General features: G+C 46.9%; 1 protein-coding gene across 1 annotated transcript in view; it reads left to right on the plus strand.

Moving 5' to 3' along the window:
• RNF19A (ring finger protein 19A, RBR E3 ubiquitin protein ligase) overlaps positions 1 to 21,240 on the plus strand; it is an 880,338-nt gene that overhangs the window by 809,190 nt on the left and 49,908 nt on the right. The window contains exon 15 of the mRNA XM_044075162.1: positions 4,487 to 4,630. Coding sequence (XP_043931097.1) covers positions 4,487 to 4,630 — 144 coding nt within the window. The remainder of the gene's footprint in view (positions 1 to 4,486; positions 4,631 to 21,240) is intronic.

Below are 21,240 nucleotides of genomic sequence, written 5' to 3' on the forward strand. Positions count from 1 at the left end.
GAAATCAAAGCTAGTACCCTCTCAAGCGATAATATTCCTGGGTGCAAGCTTAAATACAACTGGCCAGATGGCTTATCTCATGCCAGACAAACAAAGGCAACTGACTACCTATTTCAAAATGTTAGCAACAAAGGCCCAGTTATCTGCAAGAAAAATTTTGCAGGCTTTGGGCTTCCTGGCATCCTGCATCCTACTAATTCCATATGCAAGACTGCATATGAGGAAACTTCAGTGGTACCTAAAAAGTGTTTGGACTCAGCATTGCCACCGCCTGGAAACTATAATTACTCTCATTCCCTGCCTGCAACAGGAGTTTTGATGGTGGGCAAAGGCTCGTCACCAAAACAAAGGACAGCCATCCACATTACCCCCAGCCAGACAGACACCAACAACGGATGCATCAGATTATGCCTGGGGGGCCCACATGGCAGGAAGATGCATTCAGGGCACATGGACCTCAAACCAAATGCATCTACATATCAATCAAAAAGAGATGCTAGCTGTACAAAATGCCCTGACAGCCTTCAAGGACCTACTTCATCCAGGACAACTACTGATAGACAACACCACGGTCATGTGGTATATAAACAAGCAGGGGGGCACTCATTCTTACCCCCTTTGCAGACTAGCCATGACTTTGTGGGACACAGCATTGATTTACCAAGTACATCTGCAGGCACAATTCCTGCCAGGAAGGAAAAATACTCTGGCAGACGAACTAAGCAGAAACCTCATGGATCCCCATGAGTGGCAACTGGATCCACAAGTCTTCAGCATGATAACAAGGAAATGGGGATGCCCGGACATAGATCTGTTTGCCTCCCCTCACAACTACCAACTAAAAAGATTCTGCACAAGGATTTATCACAGACAAGCATGGAAAGTGGACGCCCTGTCCTTCAGCTGGAAAAACCTATCAATATGTGCCTTTCCACCTCTGCCTCTCCTCCCCAAGGTACTCCTAAAAGTCAGACAGGAGAAGCCAAAGATGATACTGATTGCCCCAGACTGGCCTCGCCAGCACTGGTGCCCAATATTAAGGAGCTTGTCTCAATGCCCAGCTTGGACCTTACCTCAAGTACCTCATCTACTGTCCCAGCAAAACAATCAGATCCTGCACAGACAACTCAGGACTTTAAACCTGGCAGCATGGCGGATAATGTAGTCATACAAAACGCACCTCTCAGCAAAGCTGTGATGGATGTCATTTTGGAAGCCAGAAGGCCTAGTACTAGAAAATCTTATGCTGGAAAATGGAAGAGATTCTGTGCTTGGAACCAGGCACAAGGAACAGATACAGCTGTGCCAAATATTCCTCAGATTTTACAATACTTGACTGAGATGCTGGGAAAAGGCCTATCTTTCTCATCTATTAAAATTCATGCCTCTGCCATTTCGGCTCATTGCAATGCAGAGCCACCAATCTTTTCTCATCCCTTATTAAAACAGTACCTCAGAGGAGCCAAAAATTTTAGGCCTCCAAGGAGATCACCAATGCCTGCATGGAACCTCAACTATGTCTTGGAATAACTCACCCTGCCTCCTTTTGAGCCCAGCTGCTACTGCTGATATAAAGTTTTTATCTTGGAAAACAGCTCTGCTCCTCGCAATAACTTCTGCCAGGCGAGTTTCAGAGCTACACGCACTCATGGCTGTGGAACCTTTTATCATTTTTTATCCGGACAGGGTCTCCCTGAGGACAAACACAACATTTATACCTAAAGTGGTGTCCAGTGTGGCTGTTAACCAAACCATTCATTTGCCAACTTTTTATCCAAATCCACAGAACAAGGGGGAAAGAATTCTGCATTCTTTGGACGTACACAGACAGCTTAGATTCTACTTGGACAGAACCAAAGTTTTCAGAAAGACAGAACAATTACTAGTGACATATGCTGCAGTATCGCAAGGAAAGGCTATCTCAAAGCAGACTGTTTCAAAGTGGATAGGCCACTGCATTCGTTTCTGCTACTTATACCATGGCAAGCCAGTGCCTAAGGGCATTAAGGCCACATTCCACCAGAGCTGCAGCCACTTCAGCAGACTTTCTCAGGGGAGTGCCAACCAAGGACATTTTAGAGGCAGCTACTTGGAGTTCACTGCACACCTTTACAAAGCACTATCATCTGCCACTCTACTCTAAATCCAGGACAGGCTTTGCCATTGCAGTTCTGCAGGGTCTCATAGCCACTCCTAATGCTGTTTAGCTCCAGCCTCCCAACCATAGCTTTGGGACTCTACCCAAATGTAATGACTGCAACTGTGAAACACGAAGAACATAGTACAGTTGTGTACACTTACCATAACTGTAGATGTTCGAGTGTATTCACTGTTGCCGTCCAGGTTACCCACCCGCCATCCCCCTTTTCTTCTGATGGAACCTATTTTTCCTTCTCTGATTTATACAATCTATGTGGTGTATTTGCTTGTAGATGAAGTTAAAGTTCATATTGGTGCATGTAATTTTATATATAGATATAAATTTTCGCTACCCTTTTAGGTGGCACCTGACATCAGGGGCAAGAAAAACTAAAGGAAATGGCGTTGGCTCCTTCTTTTATACCCCTGACGTCAGGGAAGGGGCGACAGCAGCCAACGCAGGACCCAAGACTTTGGAATTCAGGCCGACTGAGGGCAACCTGCCAGCAGGATTACCCAGATGTAATGACTGCAACAGTGAATACACTCAAACGTCTACATTTATGGTAAGTGTACACAACTGTACTTTTTGGTTCCTCCTCCTTTCTCACTTGTTCAGGGGCAGTCACCACGTTACCTCACTGGATAGATCTTCATCCACAAGACAAGGGATCTGTTATTCATCCTCACTTAACTTCAACTGATGCTGTGGATGATCAGGTTTTGATTCTTTTCAGGCACCTCTTTGAAGATGTGCCTTGGTTTTTGCAGGAGGCTAGGAAATAATTCCCGATGGAAAGGATTTTCTGTCTGATGCCTCTTTTGCCATCAGGATTCCGTATGTGCGGAGGTTCCTCGGGCTCTCTTATTTGTGTGATCTGCTCCATGCTGGGTTAACACACTCCTCAGTTAAAGCTCAGCTGTCAGCAGTTTCTACTTTTCTGTCCTTACATCCTCCTCTTAGACATACTTCATATTAGGCCTCTCAATAAGCACTTTCTACCTGTTTGAGCTCAGTTTTGTTGAAAAATTAACTCTGGCTCCTTTTGAGCCTGCTTCTTCAGCATCCTTACAGCATCGTACTTGGAAGACTGTTCTTTTAGCTCTCACTTCAGCTACAAGAGTCTGTGAACTTCAGGCTGTCATGGCCATTCCTCCTTTCCTAGTTTTCTTCAGAGACAAGGGTGTCGCTTCGTATTAATCCTCCTTTTATCACCAAGGTTTAATGAGATTTTCCTTAATCAGTCTATTCATTTTCACCCTTTTTCCCCCTTCTCCACAGTCTGCCAGTGAGAAGGTTCTTCACACCTTGTATTTGCATAGACAGTTATTCACAAATATGTGCAGCTTCGTTTCCTTTCATCCCATGTCTGGGTTTGTCTGTTTCTAAGCCAACAGCCATTTGTTCTTTTCGTGGAAAATCTTTCCTCATCAGTAAAGGTTCCTCCTACTAGGGCTGTTGCTCTCTCTGGTGCTTTTTTCAAGGGATTGGATACCAATTCCATCCTTGAGGTTGCTACTTGGTTCTCTTTTCATACTTTCACTAAGCATTATAAATTAGATATTATTTCCAGGGCCAGAGTTTGCTTTACCAGGGCTATCCTACATGGGTTTCTGGAGAGCTGTTCCATGACTTCCTCCTCCCATGATTCCTCTTGAGCTTTTGTATTCTCCATTAGGTTATGAATACTGCGACAGTGATATGGAAGGGCATAGTATAGTTATGAAAAATCTTACCATGAAAGTATAATTTTGTAAAATCTTACCATATATCCCCTCCTCACTGTTGCAGTAATTGCTCCTTCTGCTGTAGTCTTCTTTCCTGCCCCCCTGGCCAAGGGGTTGTTCTCCTTCTGGATGCAAATGTTTTCCTTGTCCATCCCTAGAGACATTCTGCTCCTCCTAGGGCTTTTTGAGTTCTGTGTGTGCGCATCCATATGTCACCTTTATGCCCTAAACCTTGTGCATGGAGCATATGTGTGTGAAATATGACACACGTAAGTGTTAAAGGCTTTGGTATACTGGCAGGATATTGAGCTATCCTTGGCAGGAGATCCCTTAGGGTATGAATGCTGCAACAGTGAAGAGAAGGACATCTACTGTTATGGTGATACTGATAAGTTCACATGAGTAGGCTTAGTAATAAGCATGGTAACAGGATAGTTGCTGAAAATTAGTTCTGAAAATTAGTTAAATTAACTGTCAGACTGTTTCTAAATTGAAATGCCTTCCAGGTGTTGCACTTTTTTACTGTGTGTGACAGCTGGACATTTACCTGATGTGCAGTATTACTGGTTAGTTGTTTGTGATGTGTCTTGTACATTTAAATATTTTTGTTTGTGTTTAGGTTAGAGGTGCAAGCTGATATACAAAAGGAACGGTACAGCCTGAGTGGCGAGTCTGGCACTGTTAGTCTGGGGACTGTTAGCGACAATGCAAGTATCAAAGCCATGGCAGGATCCATCCTTAATTCTTATATGCCAATGGACAGGTAAGAATTTGTTTTCAGTTGCACTTTTATATATAGAGGGAAATAGAAATCTGGTAAAAAGTCAGTGTGCGCATAAAATCTGTCTCTATGGGAGAACTCTGGAAGGTGAGCATGTACACAGTGTAATATCTTACTTCTGTGAGAGGTGTCTGATAGAAAAGTCAGAGAGTAAGCCGGTGCACTCCTTTTTTTTTTTTATTCTGCTTCAAGAGGCATCATCACAAAGGAAAACCTTTCTGATAGTTATGGAAAACATTAGACACTGCATAACTTCATGTCCAAGTGCCGTCATTCTGAGCTGTAGTGTTTTCTGGAAATGCCCAGTTAAGTGCAGAAACTGCAAGTTTTGCTTTATTGCAGTCATGCTACGTCTCTACGTGAGGATTTTGTAAGGTACAAAATCCCCCTCCCCCATATTAACTATGGTTAAAACAGATATTTTTTAAAGATCTAGAGTGGGGGGGGGTAAAGTCCCCAATGTTCTTTGTGTTTCACTGTTGCAGTCATTACATTTGGGTAATCCTGCTGGCAGGTTGCCCTCAGTCGGCCTGAATTCCAATGTCCTGGGTCCTGCATCGGCTTCTGTCGCCGTTTCCCTGACGTCAGATCGTCAGGGGTATAAAGGAAGTAGCCAACGCCATTTTCTTTAGTCTTTCTTGCCGCGCGGTGCCCGAAGCAGAAGCAGTTCACAAGTGCCGGTCGGCCGACTCCTGAGATTTTCGTGTTCGAGTTTCAGATCCGAAGTCTTCAATAAAGCCAAGTAACCCCATTGGGGAAACTTTTTTTCTTGCTCCAGACCGATGTCAGAAAAAGTAAATAATTGTATTTCTTATGGAAAGCAAATACCTCATAAGGACTTTCATTCTTACTGTATTCCTTGCCTAGGCCCTGATCACAACGTTTCTGGTTGTCGGTTTTGTGCTAGATTTAACCAATGCACTATTAAGCGTCGGTATGATTTTGCTTTAAACTATTTTGGACGCCAGTTTAATTACCCAGAAATGTCGTCAGATAGCCATCCGATTACCGGAGTTCACAAAAAACACAAAGAAAAGGAGAGAGATAAACAACCGAGGCCCAAAACTGACGACGAAGCTTCTCCTAAGCCAGTCGCCAGTTCTCAGTGAGGTGCTTTCGCAGCCCCTGACGCCCGCTGGCCATGCCGCTGGAAACTCAGGGTATTGGAGCCTCGAATGCTATTCCTTCAGATGGCGGAGCCGCTGAGCAGGCACCAGCTTCTGAGGGTGTATTCAGACCTAAGCATCTTTACATTAAAGCAACTTCAGCTTCAAAGGCAAAGACTAAAGCACCTTCTAAAGCAAAGAAACAAACTCAAGAGCAACATGGACAGGCCTCTATGCCCAAAAAACAGATGCTCAAAATGGTCGAAGACTTGATTACCTTGATCAGGGGTTCCTATTCCCCTCCTGATAAGAGGCCTAGGCAAGAGACTGACTATGAATCTTCAGATCAGGTTTCTATTTCTTCTGATTCCTCTTCTGATCAGGAATACTCTTTTTCCCGCCTATGAGGATTCTGATGCTGAAGAATCTATACCTTCAGCTACTCCTCCAGAGGGCTATTCTTTTGGGGAAACCTTGCAAACCATGAGGGAGCATTTCCACTGGGAGAGCCAAGATTTTTCAGAATCTAAAAAGAGGCTCAGGGATTTCCTTTTACTAGCTCAACACAGGCCACTAGCCATTCCACCTGTGTTAGACATTGTAGATGATGTGTTTTCAGAGTCTAGTCTTACACCTGACTCCTTACCTCCAGCTCCTGTTAAGCCTGACAGATATTACAGGGTTCCTGACTCTCATAAATTCCTTTTTAAAAACCCTGCTGCAGACCCAGAAACTATTTCACAGGGTGCCAAGGGAGTTAAGGCTTCCGCTGCAAAAAACCCAACCCCCTCTGACAGAGATGCTAGGGCAGTAGATAGATGGGGGGAAAAAGGTTTACACATCTGCTATCTTGGCTATAAGGGCCTTAAACTGTCAGTTTCATATGCTCAAATATCAGCAACATGTCATGGCATTGCTTAAACAGAAAATGCTGTTAAACTCTGAATGTGCATAAAACAAGAAAATGCAGGATTTATTGCATGCAGCTGAACAAGTTGGAAAGCATACTTTGCAATGTGGTTTTGATTCTTTGGAGGCGTCCTGCAGGGCCACAGTTACAGGTTCTGTAATTAGGAGGCATGCTTGGTTAAAGGAACAAAATTTGCCTGATCATGTCAAAGTTAAATTATTAGATGCACCTTTACAGCATGATACTTTGTTTGGTGTTAAGGCAGAAGAGGTGTTAAAGAAATTGGAGGACAAAGTTAAATCTATGCAAACTGTCAAAGATTTTTTAAAAGTGCAGCCACCTAGGTTTAGTAGACACTGGCCTACAAAGAATTGTTCCTTTCCTGTGTCAGACAGACCTCAAAGGGGCAGATCCAGACGCCCTACAAGTATTTCCCAGGTGCAAGGTTCATACAGGTCAAAGCAATGGGGTGCTTCTACCTCCAAAGTTGGAGAAGACAAATCACAATCATACGGGAAACAGTCCCAATGACTTCCCCCTGCCTGCACCAAGCACTTATCTCCTAGCAGCACCCTTAGGGGAAAATTAGCACTTTTATCTCAAAATTGGCACATTATAACCCAGGATAAGTGGATTCTAAATATCATGTCACAAGGCTACAAGTTCCATTTCCATACCCTCCCAAAGGCAAACGGCTGTCCAGATCTGCCAAAAAATCAATGGGCAGAGGCACAAAAACAAGTTTCATCCCTCATGGACATGGGGGCCATTCAACAAGTACCAGAGCAAGAGCAGGGGCAATGATTTTACTCGAGACTGTTCTTGGTAACCAGAAAGGACAAGGCCTGGAGACCAATACTGGACCCCTATCTATTCTGAACACATTCCTGGATATACCAAAATTCAAGATGTTGACTTTGCAGCAGCTTCTGCCCTTGCTGGGCAAGAATGCTTGGCTTGTGACTTTAGCTCTAAAAGAGGCATACCTGCATGTCCCAATCAGACAGTTATGCAGAAGATACCTCAGATTCTAGGCTGGCTCAATGCATTACCAGTTCTCTGCACTGCCCTTTGGCTTATCTACTGCGCCCAGGGTCTTTACAAAGTGCCTAGCATTAGTAATTTCATTCTGCAGACAAAGAGGAATACAAATATATCCTTACTTGGACGACTGTCTAATTCAAGCAGAGAAACAAGGACATTCTTCTACAGCATCTGGCATTTGTGAAAAGACTTCTAACATGCCTAGGATACACAGTCAACGAAAAGAAATCAAAACTAGTACCCTCTCAAGAGATGATATTCGTTGGTGCAAGCTTAAATACAACTGCCCAGATGGCTTATCTCATGCCAGGCAAACAAAGGCAACTGACTACCTATTTCAAAATGTTGGAAACAAAGGCCCAGTTATCTGCAAGAAAAATTCTGCAGGCTTTGGGCTTCATGGCATCCTACTAATTCAATATGCAAGACTGCATACGAGGAAACTTCAATGGTACCTAAAAAGTGTTCGGATTCAACATTGCCACAGCCTGGAAACAATGAATCTGAAGTAGGCAGATTTCATGTGTCTGCAACCTGTGGGTATCGGATCCGACCTCGGATCCGAGCCGGCATTTCAAAAGCTTAGGATCCGAGCTCCTAGCTCCTCCCTCTACCCATAATCCCCTGCCAAGCCTTAACTGACCTCAGATTTCGTTTGCCGCGTTTCATGTAGCAACGGACTCCTTGAGCTCCTGGCAGTTTCAATTTGTGAAGATAAGTTTGACAGAAAAATCTTTAATATTTACTAGTTTTTCAGTTTGAGTGTGTGCGTTAGGCTTTCCTCTCTTTACCTTTATAGTTTTTTCCGGTTTATGAAGTTTTTGGTGTGTTTGTGTCAACTGTGTGTGTTAGGCCTAGGGATTAGTATGGCAGAAAATCTGAAGATAATTTTCTCAAAATGTACCGAGTGTGGCCACAAGCTATCCCCAGCTGATGGCCACACTGCAAGAATGCTTGGGGTTGAACACTTGTCATCTGGTTGTACCATATGTGCAGGGTTCAACCCCGAGCTTTAAGGGAGCGGAGGTCGGCTTGTTCTGGCGGGACTTCTCCTCCAGATGCGGCTTCGGCCTCTGCCCCTGCTAGCCAGCAGCCTTCTTTGGGTGCTGCGGTCTCCCCTTCCTCGGCAGGGACTCAACCTCCCACCAAAAAGCCGGAGGAGAGGGAGACCATTAGGGAGAAAGAGAGACAGAAGGAGAGACACAAGGATAGGCACCACAAACGGAAGGCCGAGACCTCAAGCTCAGCCCCTCCGTCTAAGCGGGCCTCTCCTGTGTCTTCTAGATCTCCTCCTCCTCGGCTCCACTCCCCTCGGTTCTCTTCTGGACCCGAGGAGGAGTAGGCTAGCCCTTCAGTGAGGTCTCCGAGGCGGCTCTCTAGGTCCGCTTCGGTGGCCTCATCTAGATCCACATTCTCTATGTCAGAGGCAGACATGGACCGGATGATGAGACGTTTCATCCAGGCCCAGTTGCAAATGGGAGTGCTCCTAGCCCCCCCCAAACCGGGAGGGGCTTCGACCCCATTTTTCGCCCCCTTGGCTGCTCCTCCGACCCGTCTCCCGGGTTCGGAGCTGTCGGAGCCGGGCAGAGTTGGATCTGGGGGGTGGTTCGGATCTGATTGGTCGGCACACCTCGGATCCGATCCATCCCTTGAGTGCTTCGGGTACTTCGGACCCGACCTCTCGGAGCCGAGGGCCTAGCCTCGGATCCGAGGGAGCTGGTGTATCTTCGACTCCGTCTAGGTCGGAGCACACCGGTCTCTCGGATCCGACGGTCTCGGCTCCGGCTCCGATCCATGCGTCGGATCCGAGTGGGGGTCAGCTCTCGGGGCTTAGAGAGGCCGGCTCTCCCTCGGCTTTTGACGTAGTGGAAAGGGCACTGTTGAGGACAACCGGACCCCCGGTCCCTGCCGCGGCTCCACCCCGCACTCCTTTGCAGCTGGGCCAGGCTCCCATCAGCCGGTCCCAGGGACAGCCCACCTCGATGTCCCAAGTAGTTCCTTTGGAACATCTGGCTGCTGAAGATGACTCCTCGGACACCCCTCCCCGAGGAAGTGCCTCGGAAGCGTAAGTGTAAAAGGAGACACGTGGACTCCCCTGAGTCCATTACCGAAGACACAGACTTGGATGAAGGGGAGGGCTCCCCAAGATCACCCCCGGAGGATGTCTCCTTTGGAGACATTATGGAGATGCTTAGAATCAGGGGAGGGTGGTCTGCTGCCCCCAAGGCCTCCTCAGACGAGTCTGTGTTCTTGGAGGCATTCGAGGCGGGCCCATCTACCTCTTGGGTGTCCCCTCCTGCCGATCCTCTGGTGGACCTTATTTCCACCAGAGCATGGAAGGAACCGGACACCGTTGAGCCTATCCCCAAGCGTCTGGATCGAATCCTGAGTCCACCGGTGGACCGCACTCATTGGAGCAAGGGCCCCCCCGGTAGATGCTATGATGATGGCCGCAGCCACAAAGAGGGAATTAGCCCAGGAAAGTCCCTCTATGCATCCTCAGAGCAAAGAGTCCCGCTCGATGGATCGCATTGGGAAGCGAGCGTTTAGTTCAGCAACCTTCTCTTTGAGTGCGCTGAACTACATGGCACATGTCATCAGGATGCAGCGGGACCTGATTAAAGAGTACGCGGCATCTCCCCCAGAGTCCATGTCGGCGGAGGACAAGCACGTGTACTCTCTTAGATCAGTTTCTAATACTTCTGTGCGGTTACTTTCTCATGCAACTGAAGGAGCCGCTAGAGCTAGTGGAGCGGGCCTTGTCATGAGGCGTCAGGCCTGGCTCCGCCACTGTGACTTTGCAGAGCCCTTCAAAGCGACCTTCGCGAATGCCCCCTTTGATGGTTCTGCCCTGTTTGGCAAAGCCGTTCGCGAAATGTTAGTCCAGAGCGAGGAGGACGGGAAGACGCTGTCTGCCGTCGGAGTCTGCTTCTCAGCTCCCCAGAGGTCCTTCTCGAAGAACCAAAAGGGACAGAAGAAGATGTGGTTCCGAAGTCGCAGCAGTCCCAACCTGCTCGGATAACCAGTCCTTCCGTGGCAGAGGAGGACAGGGAGGTCGCCGTCCTAGAGGCAGAGGGGCTCCTAGGAACTTTGGGTCCAGCGAACCTTTCTCTGACAGACCCACGCAACAGCCCTGAAGGGTTGCCCGGCTGTCCATCTCTGGAGGCAGTCGGGGGGCGTTTTTCGAGGCACCTGACTTCTTGGGAGTCAATCACATCAGACCGTTGGGTGCTTCGTGTGATATCCAGAGGTTATGCCATTCCCCTGAGCAAAATCCCCAGATCCCGCAGCCTCCCCGATGTACCACCCGACCAAAGGGAGGCAGCAGCTGTCGAAATCGAGCAGCTGTTAGAAAAAAGAGCCATCCAGCGGGTCCCCTGAGATCAGACCGGATCAGGGTTTTACTCCAGGTTCTTCTTGGTGCCAAAGAAAACGGGGGACTTAAGACCGATCTTAGACCTTTCCCTGCTGAACCTGTCTGTAACAAAGCAAATGTTCCGGATGGTCACTCTACAAGCTATACTCCCCCTTTTGCGGGAGAACGATTGGATGTGCTCTATCGACCTCAAGGACGCATACTACCACATTCGGATGGACAGACGGTCCAGGAGGTTCCTTCGCTTCCGGCTAGGAGCCAGCCACTACCAGTTCAGGGTCCTTCCCTTTGGTCTCACCTCTGCCCCCAGGGTGTTCACCAAGGTGCTAGCAGTAGTAGCGGCCCACCTGAGACTCCAGGGATTACAGGTCTTTCCATACCTGGACGACTGGCTCCTGACGGCATCATCAAGGCATCTACTGTGCTCAGCCAGGGACTATTTCCTCCTTATAGCCCCAAGGCTGGGCATCACCATAAACTTGGAAAAATCTTTACTGCACCCCACACAACTTATAGATTTCATAGGAGGAAGGTTAGACACAAGATCAATGCGGGCCTTCCTCACTCCAGATCGACTGTCCAACCTGAGGTGTCATATCACAGCAGTCCTGCAACCGTTTCCGACGGCGGTTTCGGTCCTGAGGGCCCTGGGTTCAATGGCAGCAGCTATTCCACTTCTTCTACATGCTCGCTTACACATGCGGGTTCTTCAATGGACCCTACAGGTCCAGTGGTCCCCGCTGTACTCCTCTCTCAACAGCCCGATAGCGGTCAGCAAGGCATGCAGGGACTCCCTGTTTTGGTGGCTCCAGTCTCCGGAGCCTCTAGCAGGGAGACCCTTTTGTGCAACATTCCCCCTAGCCACGTTGACTATGGACGCTTCTCGCCTCGGGTGGGGGGGCATTCTGTGGGCAAGATTGTCCAAGGCACGTGGAACAGTTCAGAGACCTCGTTGCATATAAATGTCCTGGAGATGAGGGCGGTGCTCCTAGCGTTGCAAGCACTTCACAGCCTTCTTCCTACGGGGGGACTATTGCGATCCAGACAGACAGCATGTCGGTAGTCTGGTACATCAACAAGCAGGGGGGAACCAGGTCCTATCCCCTTTGTCGAGAGGCCATGAGAGTCTGGGAATGGGCAATTTCCACCAAACGCTTTCTTGTAGCAACGCACATTCCTGGAAGGTCCAACATCCTTGCGGACAAGCTCAGTTGCACCATTCTATCCCCGCACGAATGGTCTCTCAATCCTCTGGTAGCGAAGAAGATTTTTGCCGTCTGGGGGCAACCCTGTTGCAATCTTTTTGCTTCTCACTCAAACACCAAATGCGACAGTTTCTTCGCTCTACTTCCCCCACCTGGGGAATCCCCGAGAGACGCACTGGTGCATGCTTGGCCTCCCGGTCTCCTTTATGCCTACCCTCCACTACCTCTGATGCAGAGGCTCTTGCAGAAAGCCAACAGTTTGGGGAGCAGAATGATTCTCATTGCCCCGTTCTGGCCTCGTCAACCTTGGTTCCCTTATGTATGGTCTCACAAAGTGAATCCGCCCTGGATTCTGGATCCGATCCCGGATCTCATCTCCCATCCTCAAGGACTCCCGATTCCGAATCTACACACCCTGAAATTGGCAGCCTGGCTGCTCCAGTTCCATCCTTGATTAGGACTCCCAGTATCTCATCACCTGTCAAGGCCATTTTAGTGGCAGCTCATAAACCTTCCACTAGGAAGGTTTACCGGAGCAAATGGAAAAGGTTTTCTATTTGGGCGATCCAGAACAATGTTGATCCTTTTTCGGCACCAATGTCTGTGGTACTGGACTTCTTAACAGACCTCTTTCATCAAGGGGCCAGTTCTTCCACGGTAAAGGTACAAATGGCAGCGATTTCCCATTATCATGTCGGTCATGAGTCAGCTCCCCTCATGACTGCAAAACTTTGCAAGACCTTTCTTAAAGGAGTTTTTCTGTTGAGGCCACTGGTCAAAGAAGCTATACCACCTTGGGACCTATCCTTAGTCCTACAGGCCCTTACTGCTCCCCCCTTTGAGCCTGCAGCTTCTGTAGATCTAAAGTACCTTTCCTGGAAGACTGCCTTCTTGGTAGCCATCACATCAGCCAGAAGAGTGTCGGAACTCCAGGCTCTATGCGTCAAACCGCCTTACCTCTCCTTTTTTCCCGATAGGGTGTGCCTCAGGACCAATCCATCTTTTCTTCCAAAAGTTTCTTCGGAATCTAATATTAATCAATCAATCAATTTACCTGTTTTTTTCCCCAACTATAAAAACAAAGGAGAATATAAGCTGCATTCTTTAGATGTTCATAGACAATTGCACTTCTACATTCACAGAACGGCTGGTCATAGACAATCAGATCAACTGTTCGTCTCCTTTGCTAAATTTGCTATGGGCAAAGCAGTTTCCAAAGTCACACTGTCAAGATGGATCGCTAATTGTATTCTGCAGGCTTATGACACTTCAGGTAGGCCTGCTCCTCAGAGGGTTACAGCGCACTCTACTAGGGCAGTTTCCACTTCAGCCGCTTTTAAGTCCCGAGTGCCATTGGATGATATCTGTGCAGCAGCCACTTGGGCCTCGTCTCATACCTTCATTTCTCATTATAAGGTGGATGTTGTTTCCAGAGGGAGAGCATCCTTTGGCTCAGCGGTGCTCCGGAACATCCTTCCATGACGGCCGCCCAAGATTTAGGTAGCTGGGGACTCTGTCCCACAGGTTGCAGACAAATGAAGTCTGCCTACTTCAGATTTAGAAGTTATGTACTCACCATAACGTTCCATCTGAGTAGGTGACTTCATTTGGATGCAACCATTCCCCCCCTCCATCCCCCTGACCTGTATACAGTAAGAGTTTATTCCTGTGTTTAGATACTTTTATACTAGTATTCTATAGGCAAACTCATTCTGAGGTCAGTTAGGGCTTGGCAGGGGATTATGGGTAGAGGGAGGAGCTAGGAGCTCAGATCCTAAGCTTTTGAAATGCCGGCTTGGATCCGAGGTCGGATCTGATGCCCACAGGTTGCATCCAAATGAAGTCACCTACTCAGATGGAACGTTATGGTGAGTACATAACTTCTAATTACTCTCATTCCCTGCCTGCAACAGGAGTTTTGATGGTGGGCAAAGGCTTGTCACCAAAACAAAGGACAGTCATTCACATTACCCCCAGCCAGGCAGACACCAACAACGGATGCATCAGATTATGCCTGGGGGGCCCACATGGCAGGAAGATGCATTCAGGGCACATGGTCCTCAAACCAAATGCATCTACACATCAGTCAAAAAGAGATGCTAGCTGTTCAAAATGCCCTGACAGCCTTCAAGGACCTACTTCATCCGGGACAACTACTGATAAAGATGGACAACACCACGGTCATGTGGTATATAGACAAGCAGGGGGCACACATTCTTACCCCCTTTGCAGACTAGTCATGATTTCGTGGGACACAGCATTGACTTACCAAGTACATCTGCAGGCACACTTCCTGCCAGGAAGGGAAAGTACTTTGGCAGACGAACTAAGCAGAAACCTCATGGATCCCCACGAGTGGCAGCTGGATCCACAAGTCTTTAGCATGATAACAAGGAAATGGGGATGCCCGGACAGATCTGTTTGCCTCCCCTCACAACTACCAACTAAAAATATTCTGGACAAAGGCCTATCTTTTTCATCAATTAAAATTCATGCCTCTGCTATTTCGGCTCATTACAATACAGAGCCACCACTCTTTTCTCATCCTTTATTACGGCAGTACCTCAGAGGAGCCAAAAATTTAAGGCCTCCAAGGAGATCGCCAATGCCTGCATGGGACCTCAATTATGTCTTGGAAAAACTCAACCTGCCTCCTTTTGAGCCAGCTGCTACTGCGGATTCAAAGTTTTTATCTTGGAAAACAGCTCTGCTCCTAACAATAACTTCTGCAAGACGAGTGTCAGAGCTACAGGCTCTCATGGCTGTGGAACCCTTTATCATTTTTTATCCTGACAGGGTCTCTCTGAGGACAAACCCTACATTTATGCCTAAGGTGGTGTCCAGTGTAGCCCTTAACCAAACTATTAATTTGCCAATTTTTTATCCAAATCCACAGAACAAGGGGGAGAAAATTATGCATTCTTTGGACGTACACAGACAACTTGGATTCTGTTTGGACAAAACTAAAGTTTTCAGAAAGACAGAACAATTACTAGTGGCATATGCTGCAGGATCACAATGTAAGGCCATCTCCAAGCAGACCATTTCAAAGTGGATAGGTCACTGCATTCGATGTTCTTCATACCACATTGCTGCAGTCCTAACACTTGGGTAGTCCGCTGTCCCAGTCGGCCCGAATACCAAAGTATATGGCTAACGTCAGTCAAGGCGCATTAGTCTGACGTCAGGACGTCAGAGTACAAATGCGCATGACCGACGTCATATCCTCAGTCTTTTTTGCCGCATGGTCCGATGCAGAAGCAGTTTTGCAAGTGCAGGTTGGCGTTCTGAGATTTTCCGAAGTCGGAGTTTCAGACCGAATCCAAGTTGGCTAAGTACCCCGTTGGGGATTATTTTGGTTTTTTCTTGCCTCAGTATTTTACCGGATGTCAGAAAAGTGAATAACTGTATTTCTTGTGGGAAACAGATACCTCATAGGGATTACCATACCTTGTGTATACCTTGCTTAGGGCCTGAGCACGACGTTGTTGGCTATCGCTCTTGTGCTAGATTTAACAAACGCACTATAAAGAGAAGATTAGATTGTGCCAGGTTAGTTTTTGGGAAGCGGTGTAATTATAAAATGCCGCCGGATGCTCCGGCCGCTTCCAAAAAGCGCAAGGACAAAACAGCTAAGCCTAGGCTGGAAGAACCGTCTGTCCCGGACGCCGGTTCTTTAGAGGCTCGGTGGAGCCAGGGGTTCAGCCAGAAATTTCTTTGGAATCCCAGGAGAGACTTTATTACTGCAAGATGTGACCTCTCAGGAGGTAGGCCAGGCGGAAGGGGCTTCTCAGGTAGCTGTTCTTCCCTCCCTTCCTAAGGTGGTTAGGCCCTCCCCTGCTGTTTCCAAGGCTTCTCCCAGGGGCAGGCCAGGTTTTGTTTCAGGAGTTACCCCTAGTTCTTCAGGGTCTGTACCTAAGAAGCATATGCTTAAGATGGCAGAAGATTTGATTACAATGATTAGAGGTTCTATGCCCCCGGCTGATAAGAGGCCTAGGGTGGAACCTGAGCTTGGGAGTTTTGAGCAGTGTTCGATGCTTCTGAGTCTTCGGCTGAAGATTTGCAGGAGTATTCCCTTACTCTGATTCTGATGTAGATGATTCTACTCCTTCTGCTTCTCCTCCTGAGGATTTTTCATTTTCAGAGACTCTTCATTCCATGAGGGAGCATTTTAAATGGGAAGGTCAGGATTTCTCTGATTCCAGGAAAAGGCTTAGGGAATTTTGTTTCTACCCCAGCATAGGCCTTTAGCTATATCTCCTGTTCTAGATGTGGTAGAGGATGTTTTTGCAGACGCTTCTCTGAACCCTGACTCTTTGCCTCCTGCTCCAGTTAAACCGGATAGATATTATAGGGTGCCTGAAGCTCATAAGTATCTTTTAAGAGTCCTAGGGCAGACCCAGAAACTGTTTCACAGGGGCCTAAAGGTGTTAAGGCTTCTGTTGTTAAAAATCCTGTTCCTCCAGATAAAGAGGCTAGGGCTTTGGATAGATGGGGAAAGAAAGTGTATACTTCTTCCACTTTGGCCATGAGAGCTTTGAATTGCCAGTTTCACATGTTGAAATACCAAAATTATCTCCTTTCACAATTGAAGTCTAAGGTAGATGCTTTGGCGGAAGGTATTGAGTGTAAAGAGTTGCAGGATTTAGTTCATGTTTCTGAACAGGTGGGTAAGCATTCTTTGCAATGTGGTTTTGATGCTGTGCAGGCCTCTTCGAGGGTGGCTGCCACTGGTTCGGTTCTTCGCAGGCACGCCTGGTTGAGGGATCAGAATTTAGCTGAGCATGTGAAAACAAGGATTTTAGATGCTCCTTTACAATCTGATGTGTTGTTTGGTTCGCCTGTGGAAGCAGTTCTAAAGAAAATGGAAGACAAGGCTAAGTCTATGCAGACTGTTAAAGATTTTTGCAGGTTCAGCCTCCAGTTTAGTAGAAATTGGCCTACCAAGGGGTGGACATATCCTGCTTATGATTCCCAGTCTAGGGGTAGGTCTAGACGTGGTAGAGGCAGAGCTCAAGGGTCTTTTAGGCCTAGAACAGGGAGTTCACCTGCTCAGTCTTCTGGTGAGGGCAGGGGTCAGTCCTTTCGTAAACAGACACAATGACCTGCCTTTTCAGCTGCCAGAATCTTCTCGTCTGGCAGCACCTTTGGGAGGAAGGTTGGCACTTTTCAAAGAAAACTGGAGTTTAATTACCCAAGACAGATGGGTATTGGATATCATTCACCACGGTTACAGGTTTTATTTCCATACCTTGCCTCCTTTCAAAGGCATGCCAGACATTCCTCCTCAACAAAGGAAAGAGGCTCACAAGCAAATTTCTCTGTTGCTCCAAATAGGGGCCATTCAGCCGGTTCCTGTGCCAGAAAGGGGCCTAGGATTTTATTCTCGCCTGTTCCTAGTACCAAAAAAGGGGAACACTTGGAGACCAATTTTGGATCTGTCTATCCTCAACACTTATCTGGACATTCCCAAGTTCAAAATGTTGACGTTACAACAGCTTTTACCTCTGCTGGGCAAAGATCACTGGATGGTAACTTTGGATCTCAAGGAAGCTTACCTTCATGTTCCTATCAGACTAATTTGCAGGAAATATCTGCGTTTCGAGCTGGGAATTCTCATTATCAGTTCTCTGCATTGCCCTTTGGCTTATCTACTGCCCAGAGTATTCACAAAGGTTCTGGCTCCAGTGATAGCTTTCTTCAGGCTAAAAGGAATACAAATCTATCCTTATTTGGACGATTGCCTGATTCTGGCTCAAGGAAGGGACGTGCTTCTTCAGCATTTGGAATATGTGATAGCAGTGCTAAGATGCCTAGGGTATTCTGTGAACGAAATAAAGTCCAGTCTAGTACCCTCTCAAGACATGTGCTTTCTGGGTGTGAGACTGAATACAGCAACCCAGATGGCCTTTTTAACCCCGGACAAACAAAAGAATCTTTCTCTTTACTTCCATCAACTATCTCATCAGTCCGGGCTGACTGCAAGGACAGTCCTTCGAGCCTTAGGGTTCATGGCATCTTGTATTCTGGTGCTTCCCAATGCCAAACTGCATATGAGGAAGCTACAATGGTATCTCAAAAATGTATGGACACAGCACTGCCAGGATTTGGACACTGTCATTCAAATAATACCTTGCATTCAAAAGGAATTTTTGTGGTGGGCTCAGGAATGTCACCTAAACAAGGGACTCTCTGTGACCCGGCCAGAGGCGAGTCAGATTCTAACGACAGATGCCTCAGACACAGCTTGGGGAGCTCATCTGAATGGAAAGTGGGTACAAGACAAGTGGCCTGCCAGACTGCAGCATCTACATATCAACATGAAGGAGATGTTAGCAGTCCAGTTTGCATTACTGGCTTTCAAGGATTTACTTCTTCCAGGGCAGGTGTTGATTCTAACAGACAACACAACTGTCATGTGGTACATCAACAAACAAGGGGAACACATTCTTATCCTCTATGCAGGCAAGCAATGATTTTGTGGGAGACTGCTAAGCTTGCAGCTGAATCTTCAAGCAAGGTTTCTGCCAGGAGCACAGAACTCCTTAGCAGATGTGTTAAGCAGGCAAATCATGGATCCCCATGAGTGGAAACTGGATCTTCATGTATTTCAGACATTGACAGTGTCATGGGGAACTCCAGACATAGATCTGTTCGCTTCTCCACTAAACCACCAGCTGCCAAAGTTTTGCACCTAAAAGGTTTCATCACACAGCCTGGAAAGTGGATGCTCTTTCTTTCAGTTGGAAAAATCTTCATGTGTATGCCTTTCCACCTCTGCCTCTCCTCCCAAAGGTACTTCTAAAGGTCAGACAAGACAAGCCAAGGATGATTTTAATAGCTCCAGATTGGCCTCGGCAGCACTGGTACCCATTGCTGAGGAGTCTGGTAAGGAAGCCTCCATGGCCCTTACCTTTGATTCCACACCTATTGTCTCAGAAGGACGGGCATCTGCTCAATGTCAAGCTTCACTCTCTTCATCTAACAGCCTGGCATATTCTGTTTTGAACCATGGCAGGTCTCAGCTTCCTCAACAAGTTTTGAATGTGATTATGGAAGCCAGAAGACCTAGTACAGGAAAGTGTACGAGGAAAATGTAAGATATTTTTATTTTGGTGTGCAGCAAAGGATTTGGATGTTTCTGAGCCAAATTTGAGTGTGGCTCTTCAATATCTTACTGAGTTATTGGACAAAGGTTTGTCTTTCTCTTCCATTAAGATTCATGCTGCAGCAATTTCAGCTCACTATGATTGTGACCCACCATTGTTTTCTCATCCTTTGTTCAAGCAATTTCTTAGAGGGGCAAAGAATATAAGACCCCACGTGAGCTCCTACTCCTGCTTGGGACCTCAATTTTGTGTTGGAGAAACTCACTCTACAACCTTTTGAGCCTGCAGCTACTGCTGAATTGAAATATTTGTCATGGAAGACTGCTTTTTGTTAGCCATTACATCTGCAAGAAGGGTGTCTGAATTGCAGGCCCTTATGGCGGTTGAGCCTTTCCTGATTTTTCATAAGGATAGGGTATCTTTACGCACTAATCCTTCCTTTATGCCTAAAGTGGTTTCTAGTGTGGCTTTAAACCAAACTATTCATTTGCCTACCTTTTATGCAGATCCCCAAAATAAGGGGAAAAGATTTTGCACACTTTAGATGTACACAGGCAGTTGCGTTATTATTTAAGCAGGACTAAGGATTTTAGGCAGTCTCAGCAGTTGTTTGTTTCTTTTGCTTTGAGTTCTCAGGGCAAGCCTGTGTCAAAACAAACTATTTCTAAGTGGATTGGGTTTTGCATTGCATTTTGTTATTCCCATCATGGCAAGGAGATTCCAGCTGGGATTAGGCCTCATTCCACTAGGGCTACTGCCACTTCAACAGCATTTCTAAGGGGTGGCAACTAAGGATATTTTGGAGGCAGCTACTTGGAGTTCAGTGCATACTTTCTCTAAGCATTACCACCTTCCTCTCTACTCTAAATCTAGGGCTGGTTTTGCCACGCCTATTTTGCAGGGCATGTTGTCAGCTCCTGCTTCCTTATGATTTGCCAGCCTCCCTTACCTCTGCTTTGGGATTCTACCCAAGTGTTAGGACTGCAGCAATGTGGTATGAAGAACATAGTACAGTTTTGTACCTACCATAAATGTAGATGTTCGAAGATCCACATTGCTGCAGTCCAATTTACCTCCCTCCTCCCCTCTGTGTTTAGGGGTGGTTGTGTGGGTGAGGTTATACTCTTGTAAATTTGTATATATTGTATATATATTTGGTGCAGGAGTGTGTGGTGTTTTTTGGTTTTAGCCTGATCTTTTTAGGGTCTTCTGACATCTGGGGCAAGAAAAGACTGAGGATATGACGTCGGTCATGCGCATTTGTACTCTGACGTCCTGACGTCAGACTAATGCGCCTTGACCGACGTCAGCCATATACTTTGGTATTCGGGCCGACTGGGACAGCGGACTACCCAAGTGTTAGGACTGCAGCAATGTGGATCTTCGAACATCTACATTTATGGTAGGTACAAAACTGTACTTTTCTGCTACTCTCAACATGGCAAGCCTGTGCCTAAAGGCATTAGGCCACATTCAACCAGAGCTGCAGCCACTTCTGCAGCCTTTCTCAGGGGGAGTATCAACCAAAGACATTTTAGAGGCTGCTACTTGGAGTTCAGTGCACACTTTTACAAAGCATTACAATCTGCCACTTTACTCTAAATCCAGAGCAGGCTTTGCCACTGCAGTTCTGCAGGGCCTCCTAGCTGCTCCTAATGTTGTTTAACTCCAGCCCCACAACCATCGCTTTGGGACTCTACCCAAATGTAATGACTGCAACAGTGAAACACGAAGAACATAGTACAGTTGTGTACATTTACCATAAATGTAGATGTTCGAGTGTATTTACTGTTGCAGTCCAGGTTACCCACCCGCCATCCCCCTATTTTCTGCTGGAACGTA

This window comes from Protopterus annectens, chromosome 6.part0 (genome assembly GCF_019279795.1).
Source record: "Protopterus annectens isolate FY-2018-M chromosome 6.part0, PAN1.0, whole genome shotgun sequence".
Taxonomy (NCBI): domain Eukaryota; kingdom Metazoa; phylum Chordata; order Ceratodontiformes; family Protopteridae; genus Protopterus; species Protopterus annectens.